Consider the following 26,476-nt stretch of genomic DNA (forward strand, 5'->3'; position numbering starts at 1 on the left):
TACAACAGGCCTCCTTTTCCTGGGTGCTGTAACACTGCCTGGAGGTTACAGACAAGCTGAGGATTCATGCCTAACGCTGCTAGAAACACGTCTGGACTCTGAGGGTGTAAGAAGAGATTGGGTTAGATTGAAGGGCATAAACATCTGCTGACATTGACCTTGGTTTCTTTCGCTGTGAAGCTTTAAGGGTTGGTAGTTCTTCTGGCGTGCTGGAAAGCTGTTATAAGTGTGTGCTTTCTGCTGGAATCACTTTACAGTGTCATTTCTAGTAGCCGGATTTGTTAAATTCTAGCTAGATATTTTTTATTTTTTTCTATCAACTGAAAAGTTCAAAATTAAGATGATAAAAATGGTTAAATGGCAATACAGCAAATACAGCACTGTGGGTGTTGTTTTACTACTTCACTCTCATGGTGTGTGTGTGTATATACATATATTTAAAATCTGCTTCTTGCATCCAGGTGCCACGAGCAGTGTATGCACCAGTGAGGCTGTTTAATGGAGAGGAGCTCATCTCACTGCATGGTGATGAATGCAAGGTGAAAAGATTTCCATTGCACGCCTGGGTTTCCACTTGCACTGCTCTTCAGTTTCCCCAAAAGAGCACCCAGGCCAGGCTGTGAAGTCTGTACTATATATGGCATGGCAGAGGCAGCCCTGGTTACTCCAGTCATCAGCTGCTTGTCACCTCATCCTGGAAGACTGGCACAGCTGACACCTGTGCTTGGCTTCCCTGACACGACTGCTCACTAATTAAAAGCCTCTCTTAAATGACTGCACCCCTGCCGTACGGTGATGTGTGAGGAAGTGAGTATGTATGCATACTGAATTATTAACGCATGTAATTTGGAGTTTGTTATAGCTGATTGACTCTAACCAAAGAGCGTGGGGTGGATGTGTTACGTGTGTACATAAAAATGTTGCCCTGTGTCTGAGAACTGCCTGCATAACACTGTAATTGAAGAAAGCAGGATGTGGCTCAAAGGCAGATATTTCCCTTTGCCCTTTTGAGTCCATCTGGTGGCTTTCTGTTCTTTTATCTCCCAGCAAATCGAGACCTTAACATTGATGACCTAAAATTAATTTCCTTGCAGCTAATTGAATGATTCTGTGAATGTGCACACAAAATGTAACTCGTGTACAGGGGAGAGCGTCGATTCTCAGTTGTTTTATCAAGTAGTTGAGGATACAGACATTATCTTTGCAACAGAAGAAACTTTCATGTTGTTGAAGTCATTGGTAGCTCTATCATTAGATAAACATAACTAGATTAGTACCCATTTATGGGATAGCAAATACAGGCTGAGAAGCGGGATTATCATGGTGCTTTTAACTGAAGAAAGTGCAAAGAAGAGTAAAAGCATCGAGCCTGCATGAATACTGGTTGGATTTAAGTAGAGCTGGAATTCTTAAAAATGATCAGGCAAAAAAGCAGCTATTAATCTTGCAGTATTAATACAGCAGGAAGCCATGGAATCCGGGTGCATGTGGCCCTGAGGCACTGACTGTCTGCTCTTGTTGTTTTCAGCTGCTGGGTTTGTCAGCTGGGGTCCTGGGGGCAGCTCCCTCTGTTCCCACATGGGGAAGCAGGACCTGCAGCTCCATGTGCAGCTCCATGTGCAGCAGGTTGGGGCTCCTGCCTGTGTCTCTGGCATACAGAGGCTTGGAGGAATGACTTCAAGTACATGTTGTCTGTTAACCTGTCTGTGAGAAGGGCCTATGTCTGTATGCTAGATGAGTGAATTATACCCTGTAGGAGCCAGTAACTGCTGAAAGGGACGAGTAATGGCTGCGTTGTGTCCTGCATTATTAATCTTTGAAAACTACTCTTTACCAGGGGGAGTGAAAACACTTTGCAAAGTGCTGAAAACTTGAGTAAGTAAGTAACTAACTCAAACCTTTTTGAAGGCTTTGATTTTTGCCCTAAGCTCACGGCCAGGTAGCCCCATGGTGCTGATGGGGAAGGAGAATGCAGTTTGTATTCCTCCCACTCTCATTTTGTTTACTTCTTTTGAGACTTCACGTGCCAAAGCATCTTTCTAAGGGAGCTACCAGTATTTAAGTTTTGAGAGAGAAAAATGGAGTAGGAAGGATCTTCTCGTGGTGTTGTGTCAGGGTGTGAGCAGAATGGCTCTCAGCTACATTAAGGCACTGGTCTGTCCTTACAATAGGCTGATATTTTTTCTTGTGACAGATGCAGTGTCTTTATGTCTTCTTTTCTATAATAGGATCCTGTTAATTCAGATAACTTGCCAAGTTGTTTGTCTTTGATGTTTCTATCTGCCATAGTTTCTCAGCAATTAAGATTAAAAAAAATATTTTGTGGGAGGTGCTCATCATTTTCTGACTCAGTTGATTTCAATAAGAATCGAGCCTGTAGAGCAGCTGTTACACTCAGGCAGTCTGTAATTGACCTATAATATACTGCAATTAAAATGTATCTCAGCTTTTGGAAACACAAATTACCCCAATCATGCTTTGGGGAGGAAAGCTTAATATATTAAGCTGATACATTAACTATTACTCTGTTTTGGAGAGGAATGCGGATCAAGTTGGTGGCTTTTTCTGTGCTGTCCTGGCTTTGGCAGTGGTCTCCTTCATGCTCTGGAGAGCAAAGTCCAGGGAAGATTCTTGCCAGCTTCTGTCAATTAATTAGTTTACACCTTGAAGCATCTGGATTTATGATCTTACTAGTTTGAAGCACTGGATGAGCACTAATCTTCAGTGAGGTAACAACATTTTTTTCTCTCCCCTTACAATCTTAAAACTCCAAATAACGTGATTACCTGCACAGGTCCTTCAGAGTCTGGCAATGTAGTCCACAAACCATTTCCTTCCTAAATCAGATCATGCAGAGCTTTATTTGGTTGTGTGGTACTGATGTGTGCTGCTTGCCCTTGTAGTTTCCAGGCAGCATGATTTGCAGTAAATACCCTCATTGGTTTTTTCTCGCACCCTGCAGCAGAGCGGAGCTGTTTGCAAGGCTGCCTCTCCTGGCTGGAGTACCTGAAGCAGGAAGAACTATTTAAGAATGAAAACAGATCTTGCAGAACACGCTGACTTTGGGTTGAATTACTGTTGAATTCCTTTTGTTCCATCACTTCTCAAAGTCTGAAAATTCTCATCTCTGAGAATACTGGCTGTGAAGATGTGCTGTTAGTGACCTTTCCCTTTGGAGCCCTCTGGGGATTACAGTTTCAGACTTCTGAGAAATTCTGCCCTGTCTGGAAGGCATTTTTTTGCATTCATCAAAGACTCTTCTTGCTTCCTATGGGTAGGTGAGCTGGAGGGAAGGAGACCTGTGTAAGCAGGACCCCCTCTTTCACTAGCCCTCTCTCTTTTAGCAGCCATGGCTTGCCATATACCTGACTGCCTTAGGTTGATGAACTTCCCATTAGAGTACAACCACCTTTGTGCATATGAATACTTCTTTATTTGTGTATTTCTAAGGTAGATGCCATCCTCCTTCCCGTGCAAAATGGGAACATCCTGCACAAAGTCTGGCATTGATTACTTGTTTTTCTTTACTTTTTCTGCCAACTGCCTGGGGATTTGCTGTTCAACCAGAGGCAGAGGAATGAAGGATCAGAGAGCAGCTAATCCTTGGATAGCAGCATGCCTGGGGCAGGCAGGTCCTGGGCACATGAAGGCATCTGCACTTCTTTGGAGGAGAGAGAAACAATGAAGAAAGAGAAGACACTGCACCACAGATCTTTTGAGAGATGCACCCTAACAATACATGAGTTTGTTTGGTTCAGTGTAATATGAGGTGTGAGACTTTTTGGTGTGTTAGTGAATGTAAGTGTAGAGAAGCTCTTGAACACTCACTTGTTAGCTGTGTGCAGTTTCTCCTGCTGTTACGTGTTTGGGTGGTTGAATGAATGAGTGTAACTCCACTCCAGCAAAACCTTCTGGACTTTGGGTTCAGAGCAGCCTGTTTTTCTGTAAGTCACTCAGTGTCATTTCCCCCAAAGATTTTTATAGCGACCTTTAATTTAATCAGTGATGTGGGCAGCATTCTCAACTGTGGACTAATCCAAGGGGGTTTTAGATAATCTTTCATCAGATTAATGAGGAGTGGATTCTTTTATTTTTTCTTTCCAGTCAGATAAGGAGAGAGTGAGTGCTGCGTCCATTTGCCCTCTTAATTAGATGTAATTTTTGAGGTGTAAATCTTTCTGAATTTTGGTTCTTTGAGGAACATGGTTCAGTGAGAACTGCTGCTGATGGGCGGATGGTTGGACTGGATGAGCTCGTTGGTTTTTCCAGCCTTGGTGATTGTGTGACGCTTTATGATTCTAAAGATGTGCAGCTTGTTTTGTTTTTCCCATTTGCACCTCAAATTCAGTTGCATTTGGCTTGAAAGGTGAAGCAAAATGTTCTTACTCGTGTTGGAAAGCAAGCTTCAAAGTGTATTAACTTCAGGCAACTGGATCTCTGACACGCACGTTTCACAGAGCAATCGTGTGATGCTAATTACCAACAGCTTTTATGTACTTCATTTAAAAGTAATGACTTGAGGATGTTAGAAGAGTAGTAGGTGTTAGCCATGGAATACATTAACTCGTGGAGATCGTAGGGGAGATTTGAATGGTGAGTGATAAGACAGGATGTTGAAATTGAGTTTTGTATCTTCTTTTGTCTCATGGTATAAATGCGTTAGATGAGATGAAATATATATGGCAGATAATGTTCTGTGAGCTGTGATCTTTGCTTCATTGAGATCATTCTGGACTAAATACACTGGAATTGGCTTCCTAGGCTGCCACTGTGGCCAAGTGCCAAAATGAAGACTGTAACCGATAGGATCGCTAATACTCATGCTGTGTTTTGAAGTACTTGAAATGAGGCTTCTAGTTCTTAATAGAAGGAATTTTATGTCATCCTTTGAGTTTTTTGTTACTTATTTTAAATGAGTATTGAAAAATAGCAACAGTCCTCCCATATCTCAGTGCTGGAAAAAAGATATTGACATTAGAATCATCCTGTCTATGTTAATGTAAGAAAGATCTTCCGTAGCAATTCTGCCACGTGGCGTAGCTGTCTCAAACACATCGCTTCTCCTTCCTACCCAAATGGAGGGTAGATTTATGGTATGAATCATTTATCTGATTTCAGTTTGACACTTGGAAATGACTGTTGAATAGCCCAAGAGGAAAAAAATAGATCCCCTAAAGAACTACTACTTTTTCCCCAGCCTGGGAGACAGGAGCTTGCCAAGAGGTTTGCCTCTTTAAAGAGCAATGCCATAGAGGGGTGTAGGTGAGAGCAGAGATGTAATCAGTCCTTCTTTCCATTTGAATGGTGATGGCAATCTGCATGAAGTACAAGTGTGGCATTGTAAGTAATCAAATTGGTGGCTTCCTCGATAGCAGTTAGGGCTTGTTCTTCTGATGCAATTGATAGATAAAGGGGGAAAATTAAAATGCTTTTTAATAACCTGTAGGGCCTTTTCTTCACTCAGCAAGGAAGAAATTTGTGTTGTATGTAAAGCACTTTTTTCTGATCTGTGTTTAACATCAGTGAGGCCTGAAAATACCCTGCCAGGTTTATCAGCCTTGCTACAGAATTTTCCAAGGGTATTTCTGAGGGAGATGCCCTTTCCCTTGGCGCAGATGTTGCATTAAGTCATAGCAGCGTGACTGCATCGTTGGCCTGTTGCAATATGTGTGAACTCAGTTACCCAATTTGCACTGTTTGTCCAACAGAATGGTTACGAAAAGCTCTGAATTGCTCTACTGAATTTTCCTTCCTTAGTTAATAAATGTGGCTTAATTGAGCTGTGTGTGAGGTGGATAACAGAATCACAGAATCACAGAATCACAGAATTACCCGGGTTGGAAGGGACCTCAAGGATCATGTAGCTCCAACCCCCCTGCCCAGCAGGGCCACCAAACATACACCTTTACTAGATGAGGTTGCCCAGGGCCCCGTCCAACCTGGCCTTGAACACCTCCAAGGACGGGGCATCCACAACCTCACTGGGCAGCCTGTTCCAGGACCTAACCACTCTTCTAGTAAAGAACTTTCCCCTAACATCCAACCTAAATCTTCCCTCCTTCAACTTAAAACCATTTCCCCGTGTCCTGCTATTATCAGCCCTTTCGAAGAGTTTACTCCCTTCCTGGGAGTAAGTTCCCTTCAGGTACTGAAAGGCTGCAATGAGGTCACCCCGCAACCTTCTCTTCTCCAAGCTGAACAAACCCAACTCCCTCAGCCTGTCCTCATAGGGGAGGTGCTCCAGCCCCCTGATCATCTTTGTGGCCCTCCTCTGGACCCTTTCCAAAATCTCTATATCTTTTTTGTACTGAGGGCTCCACACCTGGACACAGTACTCCAGATGGGGCCTCACAAGAGCAGAGTAGAGAGGGACGATCACCTCCCTATCCCTGCTGACCACCCCTCTCCTGATGGAGCCCAGGATCCCATTTGCTTTCCGGGCTGCCAGAGCGCACTGCTGGCTCATGTTAAGTTTTTCATCTATCAGGACCCCTAGGTCTTTTTCTGCCGAGCTGCTCTCAAGGACAACTCCTCCCAGGCTGTACAGGTGCCTGGGGTTCTTCCGGCCCAAGTGCAAAACCTTGCACTTTGCAGTGTTGAACCTCATTAGGTTCACCCGAGCCCAGCTTTTCCAGCCTTTTCAGCACGGTGCACACAACTTTGATCTGTTCCTCTAAGTTGGTTCCAACTTTGTTGCTTTGTGCTTTGGTTTAAATCTCTTTCTAAATTGTTAATGTGAAACTGCTTTGTTTTGTCTATGAAGTTGACAGTGGAGCTGTCTAAAGTAGGCAGTACAGTGCCTTGTATCAATGCTCATAGCAGGTTTCCTTTCACTAGTGTAAATGTATGACTGACTTGAACTCATGAGTTCTGAGAGGTTAAACAAACAGGAGACAATCTCAGCCTATTCTCAAGGACCAGAAGAGAACTGAATATAGAGGGGTGTTTTTAGCTGTGGATTTACAATGATAAAACTTCAAAATTCTAGGCTAAGGGTTCGCAGTTTGAGTGAAACTATGAGGAATTTTGGTGCAGTTGTGAAACGATCCTGTGATTGCAAGCAGAGATGTGTATCGTAGGTCAGAACTTAGCATTGCCCACTAGTTATACAGAGTTAAGATTACTCAAAAGAATTGTAAAATAAATTTCCACTACCATAGCCAGAAGTCACATAGTAGCAAAATTATTGCAATAACTTAATTCCTTTTGAGGTCTCCCTGCACTGTGGGTTGAGCTTTTCTGTGGATTACTGGAAAAGCTTTGTCTTTGGCTGAATTGCTTCTGCTTTACAAATAGTTGATATCTTTGTTGAGGATATTGTGAAGGATATTTACTCCTAGAACACTTCATTTTAAGTAAATAACTTAATTTTATGTTCTATCCAGCTATACTTTTTAGCTGAAAAGCAAAAAATGTGAAAAGACCACCTGAACACTTGTACGTGTTTCTGTCCTTGCATTGAGTTTCAAGCTTTACTTTGTTTAAGAAGTAAAAAACTGCATTTAACATGGTTTTATGTTTTCTTTACAGACTCTGACGCATCTCTGGGACCTGCAATGACAAGTCAGAACAGTAGCCATGCAGAGAAAACTGGTGAAATGTCCTCAAAGCAGTCAGCACCAAAAGTGCAGGTCCAGCGATCTGTCTCCCGAGAAACCATCACTATTCATTTCTCTGCATTTGGGAAGGAGGAAGAAGAGGAGGAAGAGGAGTTTAAGGAATTTCTTGATGAGGAACTAGATGACCAAAGCATTGTAACAGCACTTGAAGCCAAGGAAGACCTCTGCTTTGAACATACCGGCCATGATTTTTCTGGTCCAGCTACCTCGCTTAACATGGCCAACTCTGCATCACTGCTGTCCTCATCACCTGCAGTTCTGCCTGTTGCAGATGCTGTAAAGCTGTTGGATTCTCCTTCCACATCCCAAGTACTCAGTGCAGTGCCACTAGTCCTGTCTCCCTCATCACACTCGTGTCATACGTTTAGCTTATCGGGTGTGTCACCACCTGTGGAACAGAAGGCCAACTTCTTGTCTTCCCCATCCTCATCTCCTTCCAGGTCAGTTGTCTGCTCTAGTGCGTCATCCACTGTTTCTAGTTCCAAGCCTTTTAAGGGTTTAGTTAAGTCCCTTTCAACAGATGTGGAACCAAAAGAGCCAACCCCACCGATGAGACATAGACAGTTAATGAAAACCTTAGTGAAATCTCTGTCTACAGACACTTCTAAACAAGAATCTGAAGCTGTGTCATACAGGCCACCGGACTCAAAGCTGAACTTGCATCTGTTCAAACAGTTCACTCAGCCTCGAGCTACAGGTGGTGATTCCAAAACTGCCCCCTCATCTCCATTAACATCTCCCTCTGACACTCGTTCCTTTTTTAAAGTACCTGAAATGGAGGCTAAAATTGAAGATACTAAAAGACGCCTTTCTGAAGTAATCTATGAGCCTTTTCAGCTGCTCAGTAAAATAATGGGTGATGAAAGTAGTAGCCACAGGCCCAAAGCCTTATCTTCAAGTGCTTCAGAACTCTCAAACCTTTCCAGTTTGAATGGCCATTTGGAAAGCAATAACAACTACAGCATTAAGGAAGAGGAATGCGATTCTGAAGGGGATTTGTATGGAGGTGACTCTAACGTGAGTAAGAACGATCAGTTAAAAATAGCTGAGGAACATGCAAAAGAGACAGAGACCAAAAGCTCTCAGTCTGCAAGTACAAAGGATGTGAGTTCAAAAACTTCACTCGTACTTGAAAAATGTTCCCTGTCTGCACTGGCAAGCAGAGAGGATGAGGAGTTTTGTGAACTTTATTCTGAGGACTTTTCCTTGTTAGAGGATGAAAACAAAACTGAAAAATGTTCTGAAACTTTGCTCGATCTCGAGGTGACCGATGAAAATACTATTATGCTCAGTAGTGAAGAGGAAAGTAATCTGTATGTGCAACAGCCTAAAGTACCAGTGAAAACTTTATACTTCTTAACACTGTTAGTCTATGCTTACTTTATTATTCCTCTCCCTGGCTACTTAAGTGGACTCCTACTTGGAATGGCCCTTGGATTTATGACAGCTGTCTGTGTGATTTGGCTGCTAACTCCACGTACTCATGAATATCTCAGATTTCGTGAAAGTATGAAAAAGCAGTGGGATACAGGAGCTCTGGACATCAAAGAACCTGAAATACTGAAGGTGAGCTCGTGGTATTTTGTCTGTATGAGTTATTCTGAGTCAGAGCAGTAAAGTGGTTATTTAGTAGTTTTCTTCAATATGTAAAAACCTATAAAAGCACTTTTTAATCCTTCATGAGATGAAAATGCAGCTCATACTTATACTGGAACATTATAATACGATTTAGCAGGTTGCACGCTATCCCTCCCTTGTACAAATATGTTATATTTGCCTCTGTCAAAACAATACCGGGCAGTTCTGATCCTCTGCCAAATGGGAGAAGGATTTGCCTCTGATAGCATGTATGTTTTCAGTGCAGGTGATGATTACTTCAGCCCTCCTTGGGCCTTGCTTTGGTTTGGTTTGTTCCTCATAGATTCCGTGTCAATAAAAGCTCAAAGACCTGTGCTGATGTGCCAGGTGAGGTGTGCGCTGGGGAAGCCAGGGTTGATCTTGCTGCTGGGCCAGATCCTGGTAGTGTCTGTGTTTGAAACAACACCTGTGTCCTTTGCCATAAAGGCAGTGCTTCCCACTGCTCTGACCACATGCTTCTGTCAGGTTAGGTGCTGTGCTGATCGGGAGGCACTTTCTCCCATTTTCAGCTGTGAGTTCCAAGCAGCTGCTGACCTTCAGAACTGGAGATCACAGGATCAGTGCGAATGGCCAGCAGCTGCAGAGCAGCGCGTGACTGTGGTCATTGTCCTCCCTGCATTACCAGAGTTCTCATTTCAACAACTTCACTGGGATGGGAAAAGCCGTCCTACAGCCTCTCCTCTCCTGCACAAGGAAATCCATTGTTGCTTCAGTGGTTTGACAGAACTCAGCTGTTGCTGGTACATTACAGGAATGTAACTTCTCTGTTTAGATGCATTGAGTAGTTGCTTCCTTTGGTTGTGAATCGTTTGTTTCAGTTTCTTTTTGCAAAGAGATGTGAAGGCCTCTCTGCTGGAACTGCCCTCAGAATGTGGGGATTTGGAGTGAATTGGGGCTTTTTGGAGAAGCTAAAAGATGTGGTTTACTGTGTAACAGTGAAAAATGCTGAAAATGAGAGGGCAGATGGTGTCATCTTGAGCGTAGTGGCTCAGGGCAAGTCACTTATGTCCTTGTGCTTCAGTAAGTCCAGCTGGAGTTCCTGGTTGCAAATTAATTGCTGTCTGCTCAAAGATGTCTTGGCTTAATAGTCAAGATATTATAGCAAATAGGATATGCTCAAACAAACACCAACCCTGCTGTGCAGGACCCTGATGGTTTATGGAGAGCTCCTCCTTGTGCATTGTATTCCATGTGTAGCAGTTGAATATAATCCTGTGTAAGCAAACAGCCTCATACAAAGCTGCTTCAGAGAGCATGCATTGGTATTTCTGTTAATAATGAGGCCATCAGCCTTGGAGCTGAGCGGAGATGAATGACTTAACCTTTCCTGAACATAAAAGGGATGCAAATTGATCCAGGTGGTTTTCTTTTTTTTAGGATTTATGGTGAAAATAGAACTAGATGTCAGAATAAGCAAAAAATAGATGCCACTGTTACTATGGCATCTCAGGAAGGGTGTGCTCTCTGTATGACGCTGGAGCAAATGAGCATTAAAATAAACGTTACGCTTCAGTGTGTGGGTGGACACTTATTCAAGAAGTTGAAATGTTGCGGTAAGATCTGGGATGTTTTACACATAGAGAGAACTTCTGGGTGGTTTTGAAGCATCTGGTTCAGCTCCTGGCCCTGTGTTACTCCCCGGGTACCCATAAAGCTGCTGCTTCTGTTTGTGCTCCAGAGAACCGCCCTGGAAGCCTTTCTTCCTCTGTCTATGGACACTAATGAATATCTACAAAACGAAGGTGTTGATGTGCAGGTCATTACCCAAGCATGCTGTCTGGCAGGCTAAGAGAAGGAAAATTTGTCTGCTGTGAATGAGCTGGTCCTGCCTCGCTTGTCATCCTGTGTTTTCTGTAAGCAGATGTTAGAGCAGAGTGACGTCGCCTCTGTGCTTACAATCAGTACCTGCAGCCTGGTCACAGCCATGACTGCTCTGTTTTCTGTAGCTTTCTTTTCCCTCACTGCAGAGGAATAAGTGAAATTTAATCCCCACGTCTGGTTTGTGCTGCAACTGCGCAGTTGCACAGCACGTTCCATGATGTAAAACAGTGGTGGTGCATTAAAACAAACTCCATCATGGTCCTGGATTGTCAGTGATTACAGCATCATTGCTGTCTGTAAGCAGACTGTTTGCTCTGCCCTTGTTGTTGGTGATTAACATGTCAGAGCTTTGTGGAAGCAGACAGGCTGCTCTGCACATGTCCTTCCTGGCTGGCTCATGGGCTTCCCAGCCAGCCTGTATCTGCAGTGCATTGGGATGGGATGAGGAGCTGCTCACACAAAATGACTTACATGGAAAACTAGATTGTTTGCTTGGGATGTCGTCCTCATCTCATGCCTTGTCAGCTGAGTGCTACCTCACTTCGTGCATTTACTGCTTTGTATTTGTGTGGTGACACGAGCTTGATAAAAGCTTGGATAATTACTTAAAACTTTTAAACTTTTATGTGCATATTTTTTTTGTCTTTCTGGCAGCTTAAAAGCCTGCTAATGATTATTTTCTGCTCTAGGGATGGATGAATGAAATTTATAATTATGATCCAGAAACATACCATGCTACGTTGACTCATTCTGTCTACGTGCGACTTGAAGGAAGCACCTTAAGGCTTTCAAAACCTAATAAAAATATTTCTAGAAGAGCTGTGTACAATGAGCCGAAGCCTGAAGTCACATATGTCAGCCAGAAAATTTATGAACTTACAGAGAGCAAGGTGAGCGTGCCTTCCTTATACCTGGTTTTAACAGAGTACTTTGAAACTTCACTTTTTTCATTACTCCGGATACATGTACATTACACAAACTTGCAAAAGATTGAGGAGGATTTGGAAAAAAGAAATCCATATTACACTGTAAATGAAAGGCATGATTTGTCCTTTGTCAGTTTGAAAAGGGTAACACCTGGTAGGTTAAGGTTCCCTATGTGTTAGATTTCTTGTTGACTGTTTTGAAGCTTACGGTAGGATGCACAATCCTTGGTTGTTGTCTCTGTCTCAAGGCAGTTCTGACAGAATTTGCATTTCACTTTGGTTGAATGAGGGTTTTGCAGCTGGGAGTGTGTGCCAAGGATAATGCTTGAATAGTTTTCCTACAAGTTGTTTGCCTTCCTTTCATGCGTGAGGAGCTGCTATATAAAGTTGATTTCATGAGCATTGTATTAAGTAATGTATTGATATCTCATTATTAAAATAAGATGTTACACGAGTATTGGGCCTTGGCAGTACAGATTAGGAGGAAAATATGCTTCAGAGGGCTGTGGGAGTTGGAGGGAGGGAAGGACCAAAAGGGCACTGAGGAAAACCTTCCTTCATTCCCTGCCTCCCATTCAGAAAATCAAAGCTTCTAATTCTGAATGTTGTGACTTACCACAGACCTGGTGAATTGGATGGCAAGCGGCTACAGATGAAGAGTCAGTTAAACCCAGGAGGTCTGATGTAGGATCTGTCTGTGTCACATTCTTATGTTACACACTTGACTTTCTGAAACATAAAAGATGGAACCACAAAATAATTGAACTTAACTCTCTCGTTTGTCCTTCAGATTTCCCTGGTTCCCAAAAGTCTGGCACGAAAACGAATTTGGAATAAGAAGTACCCTATTTGCATTGAACTTTCTAGGCAGGATGACTTCATGGCTAAAGCCCAAACTGATAAAGAGAATGTAGAGGAAAAGTCTTCTGAGAAAGTGGACTCAAACAATGAGGAGTCCAAGAAAGCTCAGGATGGAGCCAAGTGCACTAGCCAAAAGGATCAAGTGCTTTATCTCTTTGGAAGGACAGGCAGGGAGAAGGAGGAGTGGTTCAGAAGGTTCCTTCTAGCATCCAAGCTGAAGTCTGAAGCCAAGAAGCTGTCCAGCAAGCCAGGTATTTATACACACATCACATATGTTTTTTTGTTTTTTTGTGTTTTCCCCAGTAAAGCTATCTATTAAATGGAGAAAATGGAACAGATGACAACACTTGCAGTATTAGATTTAGTCCTGTTGTGACCTGTTCTTCCACTCCATTCTCCTCTGAAGGATACAATCCCTTTGATTGGGTTAAGGTCACATCATTTACAATTTTTACAACACATTTACAATTCTTAAATACAAAGACCTAATAGATATCCAAACCAATAAATGTATCAAACAATCTGATAATGAACAAATATTAGAAATTTTAATTTTAAGCCATCCTCTGATTTCAAATCAGAATGACTCATTACTTCTCTTCATCTCTCTGAGAAGTTTTTTAAAGGTTAATTTCATCATTTCTGGCCTACAGTTTCTTGAAATACAAATGCATAATTAATGGGTAATTAGAATTCTCATAGATACGCGATTTTGACAGTCTTTGAATTGTAACAGTCTATAATTAAACTTAAATAAATTGGGTATAGGTACATTTGAATCGCCTGGCTTTTATTTTAGGCAGAACTGTTGGGAATTATGCCATGTGTTGTACATGTGTGAGTGTCTGTATTTTAACGTGGGATTGATCAGCTGAGTTTTCCAGTCACACATCCTCCTGAGTGCTGAGTCATGCTGAGGTTATTGACTGCCTGAAGTTTGTGAGCAGCTGGATGCAGAGTTGTTGAATTTACTTCTGTCCTTTGGAATGAGAAAGCACTATGTTGGTCTTTTTCAATAAATTAAATCTGCTGTTCCTTGAAATGTTTGGTTATAGGTTCTGCTGTGGGACTGTCAAATTCCTTTTCTGTTTACCAGGTATTATTCCTTTTGCTTTAGGGATCTTGCCAGCACATGCTAGAACGGAGAGTCAGTCTGGAGTTCTTACACACAGCCGTAGCAGCAGCAAGGGAAGTGTAGAAGAAATTGCATCCCAGCCTAAACAGAAGGATCTGGCTGGCAATCTGCGGCAGAAAATGCTCCTGGACTACAATATTTATATGGCAAAGTGTGTTCCACAGGAAAAGAAGAGCCCATCGGGTAGTCCAGTCCGCAGTGCAGATAGCAGCCCCACAGCTGTGAAAAAGGTAATGCTTTTTCCACAGAGATACTTCAAAGGTGGTGTTATATTTTATCTTGTTAACTATTTCAATTAGAAACGAGTAAAGTAGGAGGGGGGGGAAAAAAAACAGCTAGCATATTTATGAATCCCTCTTTCTAAGACTAGTATAAAACACAGCACTTAACATAGGGAACCTTAACAAAAAGTGTGGTCACCTTGCTTTTCAAAGGTGTAATTTGTGTTCTGCACCTGTGACAGACATTCATAGATGTTCAGAAAGGCACAGGAGGCCACAGTATAGCATATGGGGGGAAAAAAAAAGTCTGCATCTCACCCAGGAAAAAAGCCAGTCTGGCCCCTGACAGCCCCAGAAACAGTGACGGATTCACTGCTGAATTGAGCAGAGGTCAAAAACACTTCTATAAATAGATAACAGGTGGGAAACTTGGACACAGTGAGTCACAGCAGAAGCTGCTGCATAAGATTGCAGCCACTGGGAGCAGTCACTGCCAAAAAATGATATTCAGAACTGTAGCATCGACATGATTGCTCTTAGAAAGCACTGCTCTTCTGTTGGCTTCAGACTTTCTACCTGTAATAATGACAAACTCTCTTTTCATTGCAGGTAGTTCAAAGACATTAAATATTTTGTCTTGCCTAATGTACCAGCCTGCTGGTTATAATAAAATAGATGGTGTTATGTACACACCCCAGATTATTTCAGCTGCTTTTGCTTTCATGTCTGTAGTCAGAGGTGCAACATCTGAATGTGCAGTATCCTCATGTGTTTTGAGATGGTTTCTCCAGTAAACCAACACATAACTCTCTTGGATTGTAGACAAAACCTTTTATGCAGCCAAAGGAATAAAGTCGTTTCCTGAAACCTATATGTAACCATTGGAAGGAAGAATATGTTTCCTTGTACTGTATTTATCTTCAATTTGTGACTTCTCAGAACTGTATGTAATATGGGGCTCTAAACAGAATTTACAAATCTCTGTTTGTAAATATAAGGAGTGGCATAGCTGTTGTAAGGTCTGTTGGGAAGGGAGAGTGTTTCTGCCACAGACATGTTTGCAGGTCTGCCCACTCTGAGATGATCTGCTTTTTCTGCCAGCGGATAAAATAAATACAATGCTCTCGTTTCATTGCCAGAGGTAAAGTTGAAGCCACATAGTCTCATTTGCTCTGTTGCATGTCAGGATGATGACAAGCAAGCTTATGTCAGGCCAGTTGACATGGCTGCAAAGCTGTCATCAGAGTTGAACATTAAAGTTCTTAGCTGACCTGGGCTCTAACACTGAACTTCCTGGTGTAACTGAGCCCTTTTCTGACCTTTTCTGACTTTGAATTTTCATGCTGATAACCTGCTCTGTGTTTTCAGTTACCTGATGCCCATGTGGAAGCCGAGGAAGAAGAACAGGAGGTCTGGGTGAATGCTTTGCTTGGAAGAATATTTTGGGATTTTTTAGGAGAAAAATATTGGTCTGATCTAGTGTCAAAGAAGATCCAAATGAAACTTAGTAAAATAAAGGTAACTAATCTGGAAACATTTACTTTGCATGTTTTTTTGAGTTCAAAATCAGTAGAAGAAACTCACTTGCAGAGGTATGAATATCTAGGAAAAACAGTGGGGTAGATAAATGTGTTGCAGAGTTTCAAGCAAGTTTCACTATCCATTTCACAGTGGGACTGTGATAAGTTGACTTTGTTACTTCAGTTTCTGACCAACTACTTGTGTCTATAAAGTTTATATATTTAAAAAGTAGAAATATTACTGTATTTACTGGAAGGGTAAATAGAGCTGGCTGTAAGTTATTAAGCTTACTGAATCAGGTCTCTATTGCCAGGATTACTGTACTAATGTTTTAGGTTTGTTGTTTTTTCCACTGGATTGTGAAGATAAGAGTTTTAAATGAAATCTGTTATGGGAAACAGTAGATTCCTATAGAGAAAAAAGGAGGTCAGAGAACCACCTTCAGACTTAGACCATTTGCAGGAGAGGTTGGTGGTGGTAGTAGTTAAGCTCTGAGGTGATGGGATGTAATTGTTTGACTGCATAAGCTCAAAAGGTAAAGGGAGAAGTGTTGCTGTTGAGTGACTTCTGGGTCTTTCCTTTGCATTCTGTAACTCTTCTGAACAGCAGCAGTTAATCATTGGCTTGTTCAGCTCCTGACGTTGCGGGAGGAGTTTGCCTGTTCCTGAAGGCGAGAGAAGATGTAGGCTTGTTGACAAGAGCTCTGAAATTTAGCTGCCAGCACCAGCTGTGAGATAGTGTTGTTTGTGCTTTGGGAAATAAGCAGTAACCTAATTCTGCCCTGGCTGTTTCCACATTTGTGACAGCAGGATATTCAAACATCTAATTGGAAACAGTTGAGTGGAAAGACTTGAGTATGGGGGATGGATGTATTTTGATAGGCTAAAGCTTTATTTCTCAAGAGACAGAAATTCTAACAATTAGAAATGCTTACAAGTAAATAGATGCTCCAATACCTGAAATACTCTTCCTTTCAGTGTTGTAACACTAAAATTATGGGATATATTTAATGTGTTATGAAATAATTTGCCTTTAATAAAAATAGCTGAGACACTGATGTAACTTGGGTTTTAAAATACCTGTCTGAACTTAATATATGAAAAAATCTTTGGTTCATATTCCCAGTACAGAAGGAGTTAGACTGCTCCTGAGCTGCTTTCATGCTTGGACTACAAAGCACCCTGAAAACTTGAAGTCAACATCTGAACCTAAACGTAGCTTTAAAAGTATTCTCTAAGTTCACATGCTAAATCTCTCCCTAAAATAACATTTTGAAACTAGCAAATGTGAAATCTTAGCGTTTGAGGAAGTTTGCGTAATCACATTTGCTATCTTTCACTGGTTGTTCAATTCATTCCTTAAATTAAATGATAAATTTAATTAAATTTAATTTTAATAAATTTAAATTTACTCTCAGGACATGATGATCAATAGTTTCACAACATGATCTTGACCTGCATGTTCTGTTCATATAGCTGCCATACTTCATGAATGAGCTAACACTGACTGAGCTTGACATGGGGATAGCTGTGCCGAAGATCCTTCAAGCCTTCAAACCCTCTATTGATTACAGAGGTAAAATACATGTTTCTTCTTCTGTATTCGCCAGATTTGTGCCCTTGTATCTTTGTAGAACTGTGTTTTTGATCTGTTGCTCTTGCAGGTGTTTCAGTTTAGGGAAGGCACACATTCATTCTGCCAGGGTTCTGAGAGATCTCTGTAACATCAGGCTTGGTATAAACATAATTCTGTAGATACAGAAAGTAATGAAATGTGAGCATGTCTTTCCTCTGGGAAAAATTATAGATTCAATTTCATTACAGAACTAAACTGAAATTAGCATACAAGAGAGATGCATCTGCCACTTTGTTGTGGACTACAGAGAACGATGCGCATCTCATCAGGAAAGAACTGATCCTGTAAAATAGAAAATAGATTTGGCTCTCTAGAAGTTGCTCAGCTTTGAAAGCAGTGATTCAGAAAACACAATTATAATAACTCAGGAAACAAAAGTTATAGTGTTGCTTTGAAAAAAAAAAAAGATGCTGTATTTAAAGAGCTACTTATTGTCTTTCTTCTAAGGTGTGTAATCAGAGCAGTCTTTCATTTGAAATTGTTTTTGAGTTTATTATGGGTTTCATAGTCTGCTCTTGGTCCATCCACTCCTTTACTTACTGTGTTGTTACACTGAGTTGGTGATATGTAAGAGAATTATCTGACTTGATGTGGAACAGTTTCTAATTGGTCTGAAGGGAAAGATTTCCTTGGAGGGCCTGATGTGGTACAACTATGGGTTACATGACAAACAACTTGTAAACTGCTCTTCCAACTTTTATATGAAGATATAAAGACTAAGTCATTTCTGGATGGTGCTGAACCAGTGAGCCAGTAGTGAGATGTAGGAATTTAATGAATTGATAAATACTACTTAAGAATATTAGAGACCTCTGGGGAGGCTGTAAATTATGGGCCAGAAACAAGCCAAAACTTCAGCAAATCTCTGTGGTATATTTAGAACAACAAACATAGAGCAAAGTTGGAACAGATTACTGGGTTATTTGTTGTTGCCTTTTTACCAATTTGATCGTCAGTGCTTAAAGTTGCAAATTCATTCTGCTTCAATTTGACAATATTTTAATATTGTGAATAGTCTTAAGATTTAAGATTTTTCTTGTATGTGTTAATGATTTAATGAAGTAACACTTGTTAGAGTTCACAGATATACCTGGGATGAGTTTAAGTGCTTTGCAGTATTGTTCTGTCTCTTCAAAACCTCCGTTCCTCTCACTGCTCCTAAGGGTCAGAATTTGGATCACAAGATCATGTAGATCCAACATGGTCTATTTGAAGATGTACTGAACTGTAGCTTTGATGTCTGGCTCTCTTCCTTCAGTGCTTTTTGCTAGTTCTGATCAACTGTTAACATCAGACTTGCAAGAATAGAATATACTTGAGCATTTATTAGAAAATAAAGAACGCTCTATCAGTAGCATAAAAAAAGTGCTGCTCAAAGCACTGCTTAAAGGCATGAGGAGGTCAGCAAACTCCAACCTTTTGCTTGTTAAAGTGAGAACAGAACAGACACTGGGGTGTTGTTAAAATCTCTTGAACATTTAAACAAAAATAAATTAAAAAGAACAAACCCAAACAACCCAAAGCTGCTTGGGAGCAAACAGTGTGGATCGTACGGATCGTGTCCAAATGCTTTTGTTTGCTGGCTTCTCGCCTGAGACCTGCAGCTCTGGGAAAGCCTTATCTCTGCAGCGCGGGGCTTGTTCTCACAGCTTCTTAGTGCTGAGCTTTATAAAAGAACCTGTTTGAAAAGAGCAAATTGTTTTATTGGCAAGAGAAACCAGCTGTTTTGGGGAGAAAAATAAAAACTTAATAGACAGAATAAGCTCATATCTCCTCTGCCAGAGATGCAGAGGGCTCTCGAGGTAGATCAAAGATGTATGTTCAGTATTTTGTACAGAGGAAAACTGAGAATCTTGATTGAAATAAATTGGAAGTCAACAAAGCTGTATTAAATTCCTTAGTGTACCAGGCTTTGTTTGGGTAGATGTGGTTGTTTTGTTCTGTTCTTTATGAGGTTATCTGAGTGAAACAGATTTAAACATTTTTTGGATTCCTTTCTCTCTGTTCTAATAACTCCAGTTATGACCAAGGACTGCTGTTCTCAGTCATGAGATGGGGTTTAGGAGACTGAATATTTCTGGTTCTATTAAACACTCACAGCAGCAGCAAGAACTCCTTCAGTTTATTGCTCTGCTAAACTGTGACGAGCAAACATTTATTGTAGAATTGTAATCCTGTGTAATTTTTCACGTTGTTGAATGACACGTGAACTCAGAGTTGTTGAGTTTCTAAGAGCTTGCATTGAGCAATTATGGAAATAACCTGCTTTTTTTATGTCCTTTTAATAACAAAAACACTTCAAAGACTTCTTTGACTGTCTTGAGACAATCAGTCATTTGTGGTTACTTTTTACAAGGCTTTAAATATCAGACAGAGATGTGGTTTTTTTTTTCCTTATCCATACTTTTCTATCAGTGCTTGATAACAAAGGAAAGATTGGAAAGTAACTAAATGTATAAGCAGATGTTATTAGGGAAGAAACTCTTGTTTCTGTTAACACTGTTCTGTTTCAGTGACATTTCTGTCAAGGCTATCTGAATAAATGCTTAGATACTGGTAAGGCACGCTGTGTGCAGCTGCAATGTCTAGAAAAGAAATATTTGTCATCTGTGCTTAGTAGCATCTGAATTCTGATCTCTGGCTGGCAAATAACCAGCAGCTTTTTCACTCAGTGGGACTGCAGGTGTCATTTGACAGGTGGGATGTAATGTTGCAGTTATTCCTTAAGACGATTTTTTGGGTGATTTTGTGAGTGGTCTGCCCAGACAATAGGATTGACCTTAACCCTACACATCTAGGATTGTTCTCAGTAATGACCTGCGAGTCACAAGAAGTCTGACAGTTGAGTTACTGAGAGAACATTTTCATACTTCTTCAATAAGCCATTGTTGAAAGCAAAGCCAAACAACATGTTGTGTAACAAAAGACGTTGTTCTGGGATTTCAGCTTCGTGTGGAGGGTGTAATACAAAGGGGTGTCCTGATTGCAGTTTGGCTTGGAGCAGTACTGCAGATAGTATTTGAAGTGAATCCCTGATTGTAATTCTGTTTTCTTTATCTTGATTCAGATCTCTTAAGCGGTTTAGGTGTGTGCAAATCACATCACGCTCCTTTTATAGGTCATTAGCTGTACTGGACTGATCTGTCTTTCTCCTTGCCTTTGATGCATATTTTAACCTTTAGCTTCCTCTATTCACATTAAGCTTATAAAACAACTTGCTGTGATAAGTATTTAATTCATTCTGAATTAATGATAAAATCAGTTGACAAAAAAGCATTTTTCCTCTTTGGGTAAAATGTGATGAGTAGATTTGTGGTTTTTTTTTCAATTTTCAAGTTTCCTCTTGGCATTAAAATGAAATTGCTATTTCTAAAGTACGGCCTGTTGTTAATTTTTTAGGGCTTTGGATTGATTTGGAAATGTCTTACAACGGATCTTTTCTGATGACCCTGGAGACCAAGATGAACTTGACCAAACTTGGTAAAGAGCCTCTTGGTGAAGCTCTGAAGGTTGGAGAGATTGGCAAGGAAGGGTAAGATATTGCAGTGATGGTGCAACTTGACATTTCCTGGTGAAAAAGTTGAAATTTCTTTGTGCATAAGCAACTCAGACTCTGTAACAGATTGAAAGGAGTTGGAGGGTGGTGTGTGTGTGTGAGTGTAGAGCTTCTTGTCTTTCAGTGTAACTTTGATGTTGGATTACACTATTGATAATTGTCTTATTAGGCAGCTTCTATAGCAGAGTCGTATTTTTAATATATCAGTAGGGCTTAAAAATGTTGTGTGATTAAAAATTGACTTAATTTGGTGTGCTAGCCAGTAAGGATGTCAAAGACTTGCTGGTACTACTTAAAACTACTATTGTAAAGTGTGTAGCAGTTAATATTGAAGTCTTACTCAATACCTTTATTGCATTAAGAGAAATAATCACAGCCATTCTTCAGTCACCCTTTTCCTCAATTTTCCACTTTCTATTTACCTGTTACGATCTTTCAAAAGATCCCTTTAGTTATGTCCATCAAAACAATGGATTTAAAGAAGGAAATGTCTGTTCAAGTGGAATTATCGTTTTTGTCCTCATCTCTACAGAATCTTCGTAGCATATTTTCTGTATCTGTCCCTAATAGGGAACACATGGATTTCATAGTTAAAAATGACCATTTTCTGAGTGAGCGATAGGCCTACAGCAAAGCAAATGTAAATGTCTGTAGCTAAGCAACCAATTGCTTTAAGGTGGAACCACTGACTAATGCTGTATTGCACGTTTCATGCTCCCTCTACTGATTCAAATGCTCAGGGCCAAATATGTCAACTTTACCAGAAAAGAAGTCATGTTTGAATGAGATTTCTTTTTTCCCCCTTGGCTACAATGGATATTATTTGAAAACAGAAACAATAACAAAAAACAACAAACCAACAACAACAAAGTACCCTCAAAGACTGAGGCATAGAAAAGTTTCTCATCTATGCTCTCTGCTGTGTTAGTTCTTTTTACTGGCTTTTTAATGATCAGTTGACATTTGTTATGATAAACCAAACTGTTCTGGATGGGTTTGCATCTTATACTGCCTGTGAATCCCACTTGTTGCTTGCTTGTGCTTTTTAGTTTGAAATAAAGTGTGCTGCAATGCAGTTTAATCATTCTGTCATGCGTGTGCTCTCAGGAAAATGCAGGCAGTCACAAAGAAACAGGAGAGGGGATTTAATTGCTAACTTTATAAAATGGATACAGTAGCAGGTTCTAACAAACCTAAGAGTAGGCAAGTACAGGCAGGCTAACACAGAGTTAATGCAGTTTCATACCTTGTAAGTCCTTTCTTGCTTTGGTGTAAAATGTGGTGTTACCAGCAGGTATATGTGCTCCTAGAGGCACTTTAGAGGATCCTGCACCCAGGCAAATAAAAGTGCCTTTTTTTTAAGAGTGGTATCACACGGACAAGAAAGGGAGGTTGTGTCACACCCAGGTATAAAATACATAGTTTGAATCTGACCTAAAAACATGAGAAATAGCTCCAGTGTTACTATGTGAGCCTGTGACAGGACCCCCCCCTTTTTCCTTCCCAAGTCCTCAGGGAGGTGGTTCAGTTCGCTGTGCTGTTTCTCTTTTGCAGATCCAAATGCATCTCAGGATAAGAAGAGTTTTATTCCATTCCAGTAGCCTAGGCAGCACATTCTGCTCTGTAGAGAGGTCATGGGATTGCTGCTCTCGTTCTTAAGTAGGCAGTGAGAAAGGAGCGCTGAGCACTGGTGAGCTGCATTTGATCTGTCCTTTTACATTAGGACTTCATGCAGTAAGTAACAGTTTGTTCTGTGCAGAGAATAGCAGACAGCAGCCCTGTGTGAGGTCATTAAATGTTTCAAGTCTCCTAGAGTATGCAAAAAAACCCAAACGAACACACCAAAAAATGCCCCCAAATAGAACAAAAACAACAAAGCACAGCAATAACTTGTATTCTGAACAGGTTATTTGAATGCTGAGCATAGTCCCTGGGGTCAAAAACGTGCTTTTGCAGCTTGTGTAACAGTTTCAAGCTCTTGCATTAGGTGGAGATCTGTGGATACTGTATCCACTGTATCCTTCCTGGATATTAATCCGTTTAAAAGATTTGAATTTGTGTGATTGTGCGCATAAATTCTTCCATAGCTGAAGCCCAGGAATTAGTTGCTACCAAGTGATATTTTGTACCCTAGGAGCAGAACTTCTTTATTACTCTTACTTTACTTCTTCCCTCTTCTCAATGTGACATTGATGGCCTTATTTCATCTTAATTCTATTCAAGAAATGGAAACAAACATACAAACAAAAAAATAAATCCACCTTAAATGAGTAATAATGGATTAAGAAAGATGTGATTGGGTTGTGCTCTGCATGTGATACTGTTGCTTAGAGTGTGTCTGCATTACCAGAGCTGTGTGTGTGTGAGCAGACAAAATGGAACTGCTGAGCTTGGGTTGTCAGTGCTGTGACAATGAGGTACGTGTGTGTGTGAGCACCTCAGGTAACGCCTGAGAGATTCTGGGATTCATTTGGTGGACACTGAATGAGAAGCTGGAGCCCTAGGTTTGATTTTTTGTGAGAGACAGAGTTACGTGTTCTCACCTTTCAGTTTATGAACATCTGTCAGTTTAAAGACAAACCACCAGAAAACCACAGCCTGCCTGACCTACAAACTGCTCACCTTTTGTGCAAAGGCACAAGCAGCAGCAGAAATGTTTTCAAATGTATTTAAATCACTTGAAAACATTTAATTTGAATATGTAGAATAGATGTTTCCCTGACATCTTTTATTATTATTATTATTATTATTATTATTATTATTATTATTATTATTATTATTATTATTAATGCAGGATTATACTTTGCTGGAAAAAACGTTTTTTCTCTTTTGAAGCTGGTTAAGGCACTCTGGTTTCAGAACATTTTACATTTTTAAATAGAGTATATGGAAAGAAGGTATTTCAGAATCTCGGAGTATGCACAATGGCAATCAGAGCTGAGCATGATGAATAGCTATTTAAGAACATTGGGTTTGACCTGGAAATTGCATTCTTTCAGTTTCAGGCCAAGGGCGTATTGTCTTGCAGACAGTGATGAGGAATCCTCCAGTGCTGGGTCATCAGAAGAGGACGATGCTCCTGAATTGGCAGGAGAGAAGCAGGTGACTCCCGGAGCAGAAGGGTGAGCTGTCTTTGTAGTGTTTCTTGTGAATCCTTTTATTCCTCCTGCTCCGTTTCCAGATGTTTTACTGTAACTATTATCGTGGTCCAGTCCCATAGTGTTCACTGTGATAGAGGATGTCAGAGTGAGTGTATCCAAGCAGTGAAACAAACAAAACTCAACCATTTCTAGAGTAAAGAGCAGCAGTCAAGCTGTGTACATCACAAATAAAAGCTGCTCTTGCCACGTGTTTCATCCTTCTGGGAGCACTGTTCACAATTCAGCACTTCTGTAGTATAAGCTGCGTGCTGTACTGTCTGATACCTCCTGATTCCTTCACTACTTGAATACAGAGAGAGCCAGGTCTTTGGTTCAGAGATTCTACGGGAAACTTCCCCGGCCTGTCCCGCTTGGAAGCAGAGTCTGGAACAGAATTTTGTTCATTATCTTGAAACACTGTTTGTATACAGCGTTATATCCATACTGATCCTGCTGATGCCTTGTTTCCAGTGTCTTTTCTTGAAGAAGATATCAAATAATTGTTGTTCAAGCCAGACTTTCTTGTTCCCTCCCCCTTCCCTTCTTGAATGGCTTTGAGTATCTTCAGCTATGCAATGCTGCCCTCTAATGCTGCACAAGAATTCTAAAGAAAATTTCCTCAAGTTGGTTTTGCCACGTCATCCCTTGATTTGGTCGCTGTACTGATTTTTTTTCCTCTTCTTATGTGTGATTTAAATAATGCCTGCAGTGAAAAACCAGGAGCATGTCTGAAATGTCTCAGATAACCACATTTCCTCTGTCCGAATGCATCTCACTGATCTTTACAGTGAATATAAAGAGGTTCCATGATGTATTCAGGAAGTGCCAAGAGGTTTTCTCTGAGTTTTGCTCGTAAAACATTTTGAAAAACTGCATAATGAATGACTGGGATAATTTCCTTGATCCATTTCTTGGCTTTAAAAAATGCATACATCATATGAAGAGCTCCTTATCAAAATGCAATGAAGGAGAACAAAAAACATTAAGTTTGATGTTGAAGGAATTTATTTACAGCTTTCAGAAACCTGTATTATGACTGCTATAGGACCTGGTGAGGGTGTAACCACTCTCTAGTCAGCTGGAGGACTGTGATTGTATTTTAGTTTTACTTTTTTTGCAGGGCAAGGCTTTAGCAAGGCTCTCTGTGCTACACAAGAGCCACAGTCAGGTATAACATGATATGGGAGAATACTACATATGATACTCTTACTACTAGGATGTGTTTCTGAAATGTGATAGGTGTGAGAAAAGACACTCAGTCCTTAAGGCATCTGTTCTAAAAAAAACTAGGTTGCTGCGTGGCATTGCCAGGAAAAGTAGCAGGAATGGTTAACCATGTTTGGAATATTGTTGTGCACACTGCCAAAATTGCCCTCCCTTTTTTCCAGCACCTTCATACTCTATTGATTTCATAGGAAATCCCTTGGACTACCTTGGTGTAATTTTTTGTTTTCTATCTGAAGATATGTTGGAGGACATCGGACAAGTAAGATCATGAGAATTGTGGATAAAATCACCAAGTCAAAATACTTTCAAAAAGCAACAGAGACAGAATTTATCAAGAAGAAAATTGAAGAAGTCTCAAATACTCCACTGCTGCTAACAGTTGAAGTACAGGAGTGCAGAGGAACACTAGTAATTAACATTCCACCTCCACCTACTGACAGAATATGGTAAGAGGAACTTAACTGCAAGATCTAATGTTTTACGTGTGTGCTACTTAAGGGTAAAACACAGCTGACATGGGTTCTGGAAGATGTACAGTACCAACTAGTATGAATTGCTATTAGGAGAACACTGTGTATTTAACACACTGAAATGTGTTTTGTTGGAGTGTTGGTAATAAAACTTGTTGTGTGTACTGTCTCAAGGTATGGCTTTCGAAGACCTCCCTACCTGGAGTTAAAAGCTCGGCCAAAACTTGGTGAAAGAGAAGTTACTCTGGTTCATGTAACTGAGTGGATAGAGAGGAAACTGGAGCAAGAGTTTCAGGTGTGTTTCTTTAACATTTTTGTTTCGTTAATTATAGTTTTGGTGGGTTCTTTTCCTATGTTCCCCATTTTGTTCATGACATTCTGTTCAGTGGAATGAGCCTTAAAAATTCATCTGACTTCTGCAATAGTCCTAAGATCCTGTATAGACCTGGATGGAAATCTGGTTAACGCTTGTCAGAATTATTTTAATCTAAACATGACGTTTCTGTGAAATAGATGGTGTGTCAGAATTTGTGGTATTTAAACAAAAGCATGGTGCTGGTTCTTAGATGATGGAGGGTCAGACTGTTTAAAATTAGGAACACCTGAGGCAGTAAGGTCTCCCTTTACTTGTTTTTCTTGAAAACAAAATACTACATTTCAAGTGGCATATGAAGTGTAACTTCATTTAATTGCATCTCTTTCACAG

At 40.6% G+C, this 26,476-nt stretch overlaps 1 protein-coding gene across 12 annotated transcripts in view; it reads left to right on the plus strand.

Annotated features, from left to right (window-relative positions):
* Positions 1-26,476, plus strand: part of TEX2 (testis expressed 2) — a 40,135-nt gene that overhangs the window by 11,620 nt on the left and 2,039 nt on the right. For 4 of the 12 annotated variants that reach the window (XM_085523032.1, XM_085523033.1, XM_015879538.3 and 1 more), the window contains 10 exons: positions 7,531-9,185; positions 11,768-11,968; positions 12,795-13,116; positions 13,962-14,230; positions 15,590-15,739; positions 17,218-17,317; positions 20,777-20,909; positions 23,933-24,055; positions 25,537-25,746; positions 25,945-26,065. In XM_085523032.1, the coding sequence (XP_085379158.1) occupies positions 7,557-9,185; positions 11,768-11,968; positions 12,795-13,116; positions 13,962-14,230; positions 15,590-15,739; positions 17,218-17,317; positions 20,777-20,909; positions 23,933-24,055; positions 25,537-25,746; positions 25,945-26,065 (3,258 nt within the window). In that variant the 5' untranslated portion in view covers positions 7,531-7,556. Of the gene's footprint in view, positions 1-461; positions 540-562; positions 808-7,530; positions 9,186-11,767; positions 11,969-12,794; positions 13,117-13,961; positions 14,231-15,589; positions 15,740-17,217; positions 17,318-20,776; positions 20,910-22,487; positions 22,624-23,932; positions 24,056-25,461; positions 25,747-25,944; positions 26,066-26,476 lie in introns of those variants that run through there. The other 8 variants (XM_085523035.1, XM_085523034.1, XM_085523036.1 and 5 more) reach the window with 6 other exon arrangements.

Source organism: Coturnix japonica, chromosome 23, assembly GCF_054131305.1.
Source record: "Coturnix japonica strain WE chromosome 23, WE-NBRP24, whole genome shotgun sequence".
Taxonomy (NCBI): domain Eukaryota; kingdom Metazoa; phylum Chordata; class Aves; order Galliformes; family Phasianidae; genus Coturnix; species Coturnix japonica.